At 32.8% G+C, this 14,508-nt stretch overlaps 1 protein-coding gene across 1 annotated transcript in view; it reads left to right on the forward strand.

Annotated features, from left to right (window-relative positions):
* Positions 1–13,869: 13,869 nt before the first annotated feature.
* The window catches only part of LOC117119415, an 8,749-nt gene continuing 8,110 nt past the window's right edge, over positions 13,870–14,508 (forward strand). Inside the window, exon 1 of the mRNA XM_033264236.1 lies at positions 13,870–14,009. Coding sequence (XP_033120127.1) covers positions 13,915–14,009 — 95 coding nt within the window. The 5' untranslated portion in view covers positions 13,870–13,914. The remainder of the gene's footprint in view (positions 14,010–14,508) is intronic.

Genomic DNA, 14,508 nt, shown 5'->3' on the forward strand with positions numbered 1-14,508 from the left:
TTGCAGGAGGAGCAACTTTAGGAAATCTGTTGAAAATTGCACCTAAAGTAGATTCTCTTCACTTGGAAAATTGTAGTTTATCAGGTGGTAGTATTAAAGACATATTAAGCATTTGTGACATATTGGCATTAGAGATGCTGTACCTCGAAAATAATAATTTCCATGATATGAAGGGAGAAATTTTAATTGATCTACTCACTAAGGCTCCAAAACTTTTGATGCTTAATATGAAAAATTGTCAATTATCATCTGCTGTTATAAATGACATGGTTAGTGACTTAAAAAAAAAAAAAAACATTCTGGCCTTGACAGAATTGAAAATCAGCAAGAATAATCTAAATGATATTAGTGGACATACATTATCTGATTTATTGTCAATTGCCCCAGACCTTCAAGAACTTAGTATGGGGGACTGTAATCTTGTGGGTACAATTGTAAATAACATGATCGTGAATTGTCCAATACATTGTAAATTACGGTATCTTGATATTTCGATTAACAATCTGAGTGATATTGCTAAATTATTACTTTTTCGAATAAGAAGGAAATTTCCCAACATAAAACACCTTGATATGGCAGAATGCCAGCTTAAAGGAACCATCATTAGAAATATGCTGTATGAATGTCGTGATACATTGGATGTGAGTCTGGAAGGCTTAAGTCTTAATCTTTTGGGCAATAATCTCCATGACATTGATGATGCAACTATTTATGCATTACTTAAATTCAAAGCTGAGTTTGATTTATTTGAATGTATATCCACTGTAAAACAATTGAACGCTTTAATTGCTCAATGTGTAAATGAGAACATCATGCTAGAAATTCGTGAATTTGATTTTGAATCCAGTCAGTTTCAGAGTATTGCAGGAGCAACTTTAGGAAATCTGTTAAAAATTGCACCTAAGACAGAATCTCTTCACTTGCGAAATTGTAGTTTATCAGGTAGTAGTATTAAAGACACATTAAGCATTTGTGACATATTGGCATTAGAGAGTCTGTATCTCCAAAATAATGATTTTAGTGATATGAAGGGAGAAATGTTAATTGAACTACTCTCTAAGGCTCCAAAACTTCGTGTGCTTGATATGACAGATTGTCAGTTGTCATCCATTGCTTTTTCTGAAATGGTCAGTTATTTTAAAGAAAACAATGAAAAATTGATGCTGGAAGAAATCTATATTGATATTGACAGAAATGTGTTGTCTGAGTTATTGTCAGTTGCTCCAAACCTGAGATCCAGAGCTGAATATGAGTGATATTGATATGCAAGACTGAATTCTTGTGGGAATTGAGTTAAAATTGTCTAGTACTGTACATAATAAATTCATAATCTTAATAGTTGTGCGATATTGATAATTAATACTTATTTCTAAACTTGCAAGCTTAATCATCCGTCGGGTGGTTGAAGGATATGTTAAATTAACCTTATTCACTTCCTAACAAAATACAATTACAACATAATTATATATATATATATATATATATATATATATATATATAGTAGTTTAGCATACCATAACTATCCATGATAAAGTCCAACAGTTGACCATTGTATTATAATGTATGTCCATCATTAACATTAGTGACAACCTGTTTGACAGATGCACAAAGACCTCCCTATAGTGTAATTTATGTTAGTTCCTACCAACCTCTCTTCCTGGCCATCCCTGGAATGTGACCCTCACCTTATCATACCCTCCCTGTTCCAGTGAATTTACTCACAAGGTGGGTCACTGCCACTTTTAATGGGAAGTCCAAGTTTAATACACTTTGGGATTATTTTAGGAATTGAGCAGTTAGGTTCTTGATTTGACGTTGAACACAACGCAATAAAGACGCTGGCTTGCTTATAGTTGTATATATTTGTCTATTGTTTCTCATTATTATTTTCATTTGTACTATCGAACCGGGAAACCGGGTTACATTTGGTGCCGTGACCAGGATATATACTCGATGCTAGCACGATGCCCCCACATTTACAATTTTCAACGATTGTTCGCAACTTAGGGGGAGCCGCAAGAAAGTTGGTATTGAATATCCCAACAGAACATCAACACCCAGCCATCGCATTTGGTGAACTCCTTGAACAATTTGGTGAGGAGTGTATAGAAGACCCCCTCAGTTTATTTTACTCACGGGTACAAAAGCCATCTGAGGCTGGTTCTATATTTGCCATTGAATTGGAGGACGTACTTCGTCGGGCTGAAGAGCGACTGCATCGGACTATTAGGGACAGGGACCGGACCCTGATACAACAGTTTATTAGAGGAGTCCATGATTCAAACCTTAAAAGCAGAATCTCGGCCATGCGTCCGACCTTTACAAGCTACAAAAACTTAATTACAGAGGCTCGTCGGTTTGAACGAGAACAGAAAGATGAGGCTTCCCGGTCCAAAACTATTTGTAATGCGATGGTACCTAAGTCTATGTATGTATGTATGTATGTATGTATGTAAGGGTGTACTGTATATAATTTGTATAACTGTATATTTATATTATAATATAACTATATAACTGTATATTTTTTACGTAAAATTAATTTACAGTGTCTTTTTAGATCCATCTTGGAATCGAATATCCTATTCTTAATGTATTAAATGTATATTTATATTTAAGCATTGTTGTATTTTTAAGTAAAATTAATTGTCAGTTGTCTTTTTTTATCCATCTTAGAATCCTATATCCTATCCTTAGAACCTGCATCTTTTATCTTTTATACCAAGTGGCCTAACAACCCTGTAGTGCAATTTTCCTCATGATAATGTTGTATCAGGTACTGTAGGTTCCATGTCGACCTGCACCTGCCTGTTTGTTGAGTTGTAGTTTATCAGGTGGTATTATCAAAAACATTTGAAATTTGGCATTAAAATATGAAGAATATGTTATATACTATGTTATATGTTATGTTATAATGAAATGAAATAACACTATAACAAATCATCCTGCCTTGAACAGAAACAAATGGAAACAAATTGTGGAAAGCGTAATGTCGATAGACGGAACACTTTAAGAAGAAAAAGAATGAAATGAAATTTGTGTTCTGACTGTAATAATCAATAAGGACATTCAGAATTTGTTTTCAATCAATTCATTGATAATTATATTGGAAGAAGTAACTTGTGTATGTTTCAGGAAACAGTTTGCTGTAGATGAATTAATTATAAACCTATTTTACACAGCAGTGGTTAGAATTATGATTTTTTTTAAATGTTGGTACTGTGTAATGAAATCTTGGGAAGAAGATAGAATTCTCAATTTAATTAATTGAAATCCAAATAAGTATTTTAAAAAGATGTGCTTCTATCACAACACCCAACAAGTGGTATTGATTGTATTTATTTTAATATAAGATTCTTTTTAGGATTATATGCAGTACCCTTTTGTATACATTTAGTTAACTCATTTTGTTTAATGTTTGCCTTTGAATCTGTTGCAGGTTTGTATTTTTAATTTGGCATTACATTTCAGTTTATTAATTTTGTTTGAATAAAATGATGTACTGTTTAAACTGATATATACTACATTTAGAATTTAAATAAACCTAGTTCATTCCTAATCAACATTATCTAAATTTCAGTTGCAGTCGAAATCAATTTGAAATCATAAGTATTAGAATAGTAGCAAATAATTTTGACATACAGCATTTTGATGTATTTAGATGTAAATTGTATCTGCATTTTAACAATTGCATCTTTCAAGTAATACAATGATATTGTGCCAACAGTAGTGGCTTGTCACATTGTCTGTGTTTCTGTTGTAAACATTGCACTTAATCTAATCATTGCATTAAAACCTGTACGGTATACCATTGGTGTGCCATAAAGTTTAATAAATATTTAGGCCTATAGAATAACATTCAGTTTTTATATAGCGCGAATTACAATTAAGTCTCAAAGTGCTTTAGCTCTTCTTAAATAAATGTGACGCGATTTGAGTTTGAATTCATTTATGTTAGAAAAGGACAATTTTTATGTAATAAAACAAAGAAATTTTAAAAACGCTTGTGTGACAAATACATGTATAGTAGGCCTATGCTAAAAACAAATACGGTATTTAAAAACGTATGTTGCGTCGCACTTTGTTATAATCCTCGGACTTTGTAATAACTTTCGCACTTTTGTAATAAAGTGTTTCGCACTTTGTAATAAAGTCAGTCACATTTTGTAATAACTGAGTTGTCGCACCTTGTAATAAATTTCTGTCACACTTTGTAATATAATGAGCTGTCGCACTTTGTGATACTCTATCGCACTTCGTAATAAAACGCGATCCATGTTATATTTTACAGGTTTTTTATAACTTCTCCTCAGGGGATCGAATTTGATGTTTGCCTGTTTCGCATTATATCAATTTTACGTCGATGTGATGGATCCTGTCTTACTACTGTATTGCCCTGACTATGTATGATTGGAGGATATCGGGTCCAAATCAAGAAGACGTCCAATTTGATATTTCTCGTATTTCGGATTATATAATTTTACAGTATGTCCTACGATGGGGATATGCTACTAATAATTTACTGGGCCCCAGACTGCAAGACCATCAACATGGTATGTCGGAAGGATCGAGTTCAAATACTGAAAGAGTCTAATTTACTTTCCCATTTTGTAGATGGATAGAGGGATATTTCGAATCCAAATGGACCCCATCGGTTAGAGCTTCCGAACAGTATGACGAGCGTCCAGTTTCAAATCCCAAAGAAGTTCAATTTGATTTTCCTCACTCCATTTGTTTCCTACAAAGTTATCATACAAATTTGTAAATTAGCAAACCGCTGATTGGACCTTGGAATCCCATAGCCAAAAACGATCCAACAAATGTTAAGTACCGTACGGTAGTTAACGGTACCAATCCCTCGTCCCTCCTGCACAAGGCCACATATAATATCGTATACAAAATGAATACAAATTTCGACAATTAGCTTCTACATTGATCTTGAACACTCTGCTCTAGGCATATATCCTGAAAACTCAAAAGGTTGTGCCTCTAATTCAATTCAATTCAATTTATTGTCATTTGCAACGCTCACATCACATTACATAGAAATTACTGTGGCTCTTTTTCACATACAACCAAGTACAATGCAACAGACGAAGTAGCACTAAAGAGAGAAATATCAGAGCTGTCTCTTATACACATCTAGATGTGTATAAGAGACAGTAAATTTTGATGCACGCGTACGCGCACGTTATGACGCGCACACAAAAAATTAAGGTACGTAACATTCAACCTTGACCTGAAGTTTATGATTACTAAATATGATTCAGAAATGACGAATTAATATGATATGGGGTCATGAAAGTTTTGAGGAAAGAAAGATGAGGGAGGTCAGAAAAAACATTTATTTTGACCATGATGATGTCATCAAAATGTAAAAAAAAGTCACATATATGAAAGAGAATTGTCTCAGCTAAAACGTACTCAAAGTTTGGAGACGATCGATCAAGGATAAGTGAGATACGCTCAAATGCGTATTTTCAAAAACGACGTCATAAACAAAATTCAGTTTTATTGAATTCAGATGGCAATATGATGACGTCACAATGTCCGATCAGCCATTATGATCTATAGAATCATAAACTCTGTCTCTTTTACACATCTAGATGTGTATAAGAGACAGGGCCTACGCTTAGCTAAATCATACAAATTTGTAAATTAGCAAACCGCTGATTGGACCTTGGAATCCCATAGCCAAAAACGATCCAACAAATGTTAACTACCGTACGGTAGTTACCGGTACAGATGTGTATAAGAGACAGCACTATAACAAATCATCCTGCCTTGAACAGAAACAAATGGAAAGAAATTGTGGAATATCGAAAGAAGGAACACGTTAAGAAGAATAAAATGAAATATTGCATTTTGACTGTAATAGTCAATAAGGAAATTCAGAATTCATTTTCAATCAATTCATTGATAATTAATTATATTGGAAGAAGTAACTTGTGTATGTTTCAGGAAACAGTTTGATGTAGATGAATTAATTATAAACCTATTTTACACAGCAGTGGTTAGAATTATGATTTTTTTTTTATGTTGGTACTGTATAATGAAATCTTGGGAAGGAGATAGAACTCTCAATTTAATTAATTGAAGTCCAAATAAGTATTGTAAAAAGATGTGTTTCTATCACAACTCCCAACTAGTGGTATTGATTGTATTTATTTTAATATAAAGATTCTTTTAGGATTATATGCAGTACCCTTTTGTATACATTTAGTTTAATGTTTGCCTTTGAATCTGTTGCAGGTTTGTATTTTTAATTTGGCATTACATTTCAGTTTATTAATTTTGTTTGAAAAAAATAATGTACTGTTCAAACTGATATTTACTACATTTAGAATTTACATAAAACTTAGTTCAATTCCTAATTAACTTTATCTAAATTTCAGTTGCAGTCGAAATTAATTTGAAATCATAAGTAGCAAATAATTTTGACATACAGTATTTTGATGTATTTAGATGTAAATTTTATCTGCATTTTAACAATTGCATCTTTCAAGTAATACAATGATATTGTGCCAACAGTAGTGGCTTGTCACATTGTCTGTGTTTCTGTTGTAAACATTGCACTTAATCTAATCATTGCATTAAATCCTGTACGGTATACCATTGGTGTGCCATAGAGTTAAATAAATATTTAGGCCTATAGAATAACATTCAGTTTTTATATAGCGCGAATTACAATTAAGTCTCAAAGTGCTTTAGCTCTTCTTAAATAAATGTGACTTTTGAGACGCGATTTGAGTTTGAATTCATTTATGTTAGAAAAGGACACTTTTATTTGTAATAAAACAAAGAAATTTTTAAAACGCTTGTGTGACAAATACATGTATAGTAGGCCTATGCTAAAAACAAATATTTAAAAACGTATGTTGCGTCGCACTTTTTTATAATCCTCGGACTTTGTAGTAACTTTCGCACTTTGGTAATAAAGTGTGTCGCACTTTGTAATGAAGTCAGTCACATTTTGTAATAACTGAGTTGTCGCACTTTGTAATAAATTTCTGTCACACTTTGTAATATAATGAGCTGTCGCACATTGTGATAAACTCTATCGCACTTCGTAATAAAACGCGATCCATGTTATATTTTATAGATTTTTTATAACTTCTCCTCAGGGGATCGAATTTGATGTTTGCCTGTTTTGCATTATATCAATTTTACGTCGATGGGATGGATCCAGTCTTACTAATGTATTGCCCTGACTATGTAGGATTGGAGGATATCGGGTCCAAATCAAGAAGACGTCCATTTGATATTTCTCGTATTTCGAATTATATAATTTTACAGTATGTCCTACGATGGGGATATGGTACTAATAATTTACTGGGCCCCAGACTGCAAGACCATCAACATGGTATGTCGGAAGGATCGGGTTCAAATACTGAAAGAGTCTAATTTACTTTCCCATTTTGTAGATGGATAGAGGGATATTTCGAATCCAAATGGACCCCATCGGTTAGAGCTTCCGAACAGTATGACGAGCGTCCAGTTTCAAATCCCAAAGAAGTTCAATTTGATTTTCCTCACTCCATTTGTTTCCTACAAAGTTATCATACAAATTTGTAAATTAGCAAACCGCTGATTGGACCTTGGAATCCCATAGCCAAAAACGATCCAACAAATGTTAACTACCGTACGGTAGTTACCGGTACCATCCCTCGCCCCTCCTGCACAAGGCCACATATAATATCGCATACAAAATGAATACAAATTTCGACAATTAGCTTCTACATTGATCTTGAACACTCTGCTCTAGGCATATATCCTGAAAACTTAAAAAGGTGTGCCTCTAATTCAATTCAATTCAATTTATTGTCATTTGCAACGCTCACATCACATTACATAGAAATTACTGTGGCTCTTTTTCACATACAACCAAGTACAATGCAACAGAAGAAATAGCACTAAAGAGAGAAATATCAGAGAAACAGTGCTATTGAATTGTATTGAGGGCCCGGATGGCAGATGGAAAGAAACTCTTTTGGTACCTAGGTAAGATTTAAGTATTTTAACGTTATGATAGGAAAGGTGATATGCCTACATGTACAGATTCATACAAAACAGAGTTTAAAAAATCGTTATATTCCTCCCCACTCGAATTCAAGGCCCACCGACGACGTACGATTAGAACCATATTTCCACCATCGACGTACCGATGATATAATAGAAATTAAGAGGAACATCAAATTGGTCAACTTTGAGATTTGAATCCGGGGCCTCCGACATAGGCCTACCATTCTGATGCTCTGACCAATTGATCTTTGGGGTAGAATTGGAGCCATGCATACTCCATCAACGTAATGATGATATAATACGAAATAAGAAGAGAATCACATTGAACCTGAGACCTCCGGAATACAGTACTGTTCGGAAACTCTAACGGATGGGGTCCACTGGGATTTGAAACATATCCCCACTATCGATATAACAATGCTTTTTATTTATTTATTTATTTATTTTATTATTTTAACCATATTTAACGAGGGTTACCCGTTCAGCTCCCCATTGCCGAAGAGCTGCTATCATCTAAAAGGACATTTTTTTACCACACTAAGCAATAAAAACTCCCCAAAATAAGTCGAACAAACTAAGTTGGATCCAGTAGCATTCGAAACATATCCCAACGATGGCATGATATGAAGTATGTTAAACATATCAAGTTGTACCCTTTTGCAATTTGAACCCGAGACCTCCGACATACTGTTGGAAGGGGCTCAGTGGAGTTCGAATCTGATCTCCATCAACATAACGATTATGTAATACGAAATAAGTTAATAAACAAACCTAATTGGACCTCCTCAGAATTTGAACCGGACCTTCGTCATACTGTTCGGAAGTGGAATAAAACATATCCCCATCAACGATGGTATACCGTAAAACCTCAAATCGAAGCCCAGTGGGCTTAATCTCGAGATGAAACCCATCTCGATTTCGAAGCCCCTCTTTAATTTACAGAATACAGAATTTTTATTGGTCTTGTAAAAGCAAAAAGTACAATAAACAAGAAATTACATTTACGTTTGGCAAACCTTATACAAAATAATAGATTGATGATAAATAATCTAGAATAATGTAATAGAAAATTTAGTTACTTTAAATGTTACTTTGAATGACCATATGCATTCTAGGCTAGAATGCATATGAAAAACATAAAACGAGAGCCAGTGGTGGGAGTGAAGGAGATTGATGTTTTTTAAAATGTGTATAGAAACCACTCATTATTTTTCTTTCATATAATTATATATTTCGTAGTGTTTACAGCATATTTCCACATAATAATTATAATATCCTGTGTAAAGATATAATGACATTAGTGCTTTACGTTTGATTTTTGTTTTATTCCTAATTAATACATAATAATTGTATTCTACTACATCTTCTTCCATTGAATTATCAAACGAGTCATATAATTGTTTCATATTTTTCAATTTACAAATCGATTAATGGTAAAACAACAAGGGATGTTCAGGCCTAAATGTTTACAATGCATAAACACAAAATAAAAGTTGGACTACAAAACGCAAACGCGAGTATGAAAAAATAGAGGGCGACAAACGGTTATTCTTTAAATCTCTTATATCATTTTAAATTTCACTAATATTTTTTTCTTTTGTAATGTAATCTTCTTTATTAATTAATGATGTTTATTGATTTTTTTAGGTAGTCTTCTTGTTTTCAATATTGCATATGGCATTGTATTATGTTTTTTTTTTTTTTTTTTTTTATATTTTTTTTTTTTTTTTGTATATTGTGTCAGTGGCATTATATTACAGTGGCCGCTGGGGAAATAAAAAAGGGTTAAAATGCATTTAATAATGTGAAAATACCCCCTCCCCCCACACACACCCACCTCCAAAAAAATACTTTAGAATGAGATAACATTGTAGTATGACAACTTTTCCTGTACACGACCCATACAGTGATGTTGCTAAATGCCACAAATCATTTGAATAACTATTACAATATCTTTAGAAAAGAGAGAGCAAGATTAAAATTAAGGCCAAATAAAAACAAAATAATTGTGTTGACCACGCCCGACCGACCCATAAATGATTGAAATTGATAGTCGGCATTTAAGTTTTGAACATTTTGAAACAATTTTTAGTTAAAAAAATAAATAAAATAAAATGAAAAACTTTTCCTACCGACCTACCCATTTTTTGGATTTTTACAAAATGTGGCCAACACAATACTACTGTATTTTTTATTGGCATATCTTAGAATGACTAGTCTATACTCACCATAGACAATGCTGCAACACTGATAAAAGAAACATTTTTCTGTACGCAAACATAAACAGTTGCCGTGATCCTAACTTAAGACCACGCCCAGATGACGTCAGGCCTAATCATGCTGAAAAGAGAGAGGGGGAGAGAGGGAGGGTGGGGGTGATGAGAGCAACACGGATGAATTCTTTTTTTTAATATTGTCTGTGCATGTTGAGCATCGAATAAATTCAATCAATCAATCAATCAATCAATTCTTGCATTCTGAAAAGTATGCTTAATGATTTTCGATTTTTATTTTTTATGGTTTTTCCCTAACTTAGTGAATGATGAGGGTGACGCTTTCTTTGATGATGACGATGATGTTTGCATGGCGTCGGTGCGGTTTGAATGACGGATCGGACTATTGCACGCAAAAGTTAAGAATTGAGAAGGGGAAAGGAAGGAGCATAGGGAAACGAAGTAATTAGGCCATATTATTTGTAGTAGATTAGTACGTACTGTAATCGTTGTTATACCTCCAGGGTACAGTTTCGTCATGGACAGCAGCTGTTCCTTTGTTCTGTTGGAAGAATATGAATGACTTTCTATATATCACCTTCAAAGTGGAGAGACATTCATATAGCGGCATGACTTTGGATCGGCGGTGGGAAAGCCAAGGCAATGGTGCTTGTTGTGGATGATTCCTTTCCACGTGACTGAAGCAAATGGAATGGAATAAATATTGTAATTTCACAGACGACTGGTTGTTTAATGTATTGTACAGATCAATGCAATTCAACTTCTTTTGAAAGTTACGAATATGATTTTAAATAACTTAATAATAAAAAATAGTAGCTTCTTGAAGTCAAGGGCATATTAACATGGTGTGACAAAATTTCAATTTATTTCAGAAAACCTCCGAAAAGGAGAGATAAAATGCATTCAAAACATCACAAAATCAAACAGACACATCAAAATACAAATGGCATATATACAAATTAAACGATTAATTATATAAAAATGTCTATAAGATAAGGGAAAAAACTAAAAGTTAACTCTTAAAAGTTGTGATACAAGGTGTCTGCCGTTACGTTCTAAAAACGGATACTTCTGAAAAATTGTCTTAACACTATCAGATAATCCATCTTCGTTAAAATTGTACTTCAGGTCACATTTCAGTTTTTTGTGGTAACAACTAGGCCTATCAGTTTTTTGTGGTAACAACTGTCAAATAACATTTTAAATAAAATCATATTGGAAAGAGTGATTTTCTTTATTTTATCAACCAGTGTATTTGTGAACTGTTACAATTTAGTAATAAACTGATACAAGGTGTCTGCCGTTACGTTCTAAAAACGGATACTTCTGAAAAATTGTCTTAACACTATCAGATAATCCATCTTCGTTAAAATTGTACTTCAGGTCACATTTCAGTTTTTTGTGGTAACAACTGTCAAATAACATTTTAAATAAAATCATATTGGAAAGAGTGATTTTCTTTATTTTATCAACCAGTGTATTTGAGAACTGTTACAATTTAGTAATAAACTTTCGAGATTTAGAGTCGCTTCTAAAAATCTGTGAAATTAAGTCAAGATGATAAATATTAATAATGTCACAGATCTTTGGCAAACGAAGAGCCGACAGCAGCGGAGACGATCTGGAGTATTTGGGTATGCCATGAAGTCTTGATGAGTTTACTTTGAATTTTTTCAAGTTTCTGAATACAACCAGAATTAATATTAATACATTGAGAGCCATAATATTAAGATAGGTACAATAACAGTTTTCCAAATTTAAGTTTTAACTACTGTAGATGTACCCTGAAGGGAGAAAAATGATCTTTGAAATTTTGTAATTCTTTTTTTCAACATGCCATATGCCAGTACTTTTTGCAGATAGAATTACATCCAGATATTCAATTTCGTTCGTATTATTATGAAGGCAGTCATTAAGATACCATAAAGGTTCAGTTGTTAGTGTTTTTACCAAAAATTGAACATTTGGTTTTTAATGGGTTAAACCTAAGCCCATGGGCAACAATATACAATATATAAGCATTGGTATGTTCGATAAGTTTTTGAAGAACTGTCACTCTATTGGAAGTAGGAGGTCATCAGCATAACAGAACACATTATAGGTTGATTTGGCAATAACAATGCCACATTCGAGAGCACTTAGACCAGAAACAAGATCTCTATATAAAATATTAAAGATATTATCCTTGCCATTTGAAATGGCAAGGATAATCCACCTTATACCGTACGCTACATAGCCCAGTGATTACAAAGGATGGGGAACACAGAGTAGGCCTACAATAATAATGGTTTGTAAATATTAACTAATGTTAATAAAGTACCATGCCACAAAAACATAGAACGAACTACCAAACTAAAATAAATTTTAACTACTTTCAACTTTGCAACGTTAAAAAACGGCTGATGAAATAGTTCGTCCTTGAACACACACGCTTTCTAGGCCTAATAATATTTATGACTTTAATGGCACTCAAAGTATTATCATGATTTTAGCCACTGTGCGTGCGCTGAACCGTGGAGATCTCTAGGTCCCCGGTTCAATTCCCATCACTGCCTCGTTTTCCAGCTAGGGGGCTTTCGGATGAGACTTATAAGCTGCTGGTCCCGTGTACATTTATGGCTCATGTGCACGATAAAGAACGCAGTACAATCTTAGGAAAAGAGTAGCGGATTGTCTCCCGGTGTACTGCCCAATTACCACCAGAAGGACCCTAATGGAAATAATTCTTCTAGACATTCGTGGACTACCTTCCGTGTTTACATCGAACAAATCAATCCAATGATTTTAATAGAGTGAAATGTTTTTGGAAAATTTTAGGATATGCTACTCTGATATTAAAAATGTTTCACAATTACTGTTTTAGTTTTTATGGATTTCAAATTTTACCCCCATTTGATTATAAAATTGAGAATATCTATAACGCATGCAAAGTTTCCTATTCGAAGAGTACCCCGAGTAAGCATTCCTATTTTATTTATTTATTTATTTATTACGGTATAAAACAATATTACAAAACAATAGCAAAGGGCTAAATATGTTTGTATTACAAAGCAGAAAAAAATATATCCAAAAGTAAAAAAATAATATAAATATAACAATAGAAAAATATACATCAGACTATGCACCTACGTTTTAAAAAAAAATAGGTACCTCTTAATGCCGGCAAATGGAACTCGTATATTATTATTATTATTATCATCATTATCATTATCATTATCATTATTATTATTATTATTATTATTATTATTATTATTATTATTATTATTATTATTATTAAGTGCACTTTCTGACAATGATCGTAGGTGCTTTGGTAAAATTTTTATAATCATTTTATCGTGTGTTGTGATTAATAATAATACAATCTGCTATTGAAAAATATTCCTCCCCACCCACTAAAATATAACATTTCCCCCCACTTAGCCCTCGACCCCACCCACTTCATAGATATCAGACGCTGGCGCCGCCACTGTATATTATGCGTGTTAATATTAATAAGAAGAAAGAAAACTGAAACTGAACTGATTGTGATAATTTGCTTTATTCACCATACAAACGATTGTGACTGACGTCACACAGACAATAGTGACTATACGTTAGTTAGCCCATGTTAAGATAACTTTAGCGTCGTCAATACGCATAATGCTTAGAACACGTCGTCATCATGAAACTGAAGGGACCGCTGGTGTTTTTGTTTTCTCTGACGTGCTTATTAGTCGTGATATTTTTATTCATTTCTAATAATATCCTGACGTCCAGGTAAAGTGTTTTTTTTTTTTTTTTTTTTTTTGTAATTAATAAGTTGGGTGCAGAAAAACGACAGTACGGCTGTTCTAGTTTGTAGTGTAATCACAAGCGACTGCATGTTTCTATTCCGATCCCGTCAGCAACCCAGTTACAGATTTTAATTGTTTCCATTCCCTTTAAGTTACCCGACAGGCGCCGCGACACTGATCTCATAATAATAATAGTAATACTACTACTACTACTACTACTACTAATAATAATAATAATAATAATAATAATAATAATAATAATAATAATAATAATAATAATAATAATATGATGATGATTATGATGATGTTCGACTGATGTAGATTCATCTATCCAGGATGATGATGTTGATAATTATTATTATTATTATATTTATTATTATTATTATTATTATTATTATTATTATTATTATTATTATTATTATTATTATTATTATTATATTTATTATTATTATTATTATTATTATTATTATTATTATTATTAT

The sequence above is a fragment of the Anneissia japonica genome, unplaced genomic scaffold (genome assembly GCF_011630105.1).
Source record: "Anneissia japonica isolate Jap-2015-1 unplaced genomic scaffold, ASM1163010v1 scaffold3293_len478364_cov160, whole genome shotgun sequence".
NCBI lineage: Eukaryota > Metazoa > Echinodermata > Crinoidea > Comatulida > Comatulidae > Anneissia > Anneissia japonica.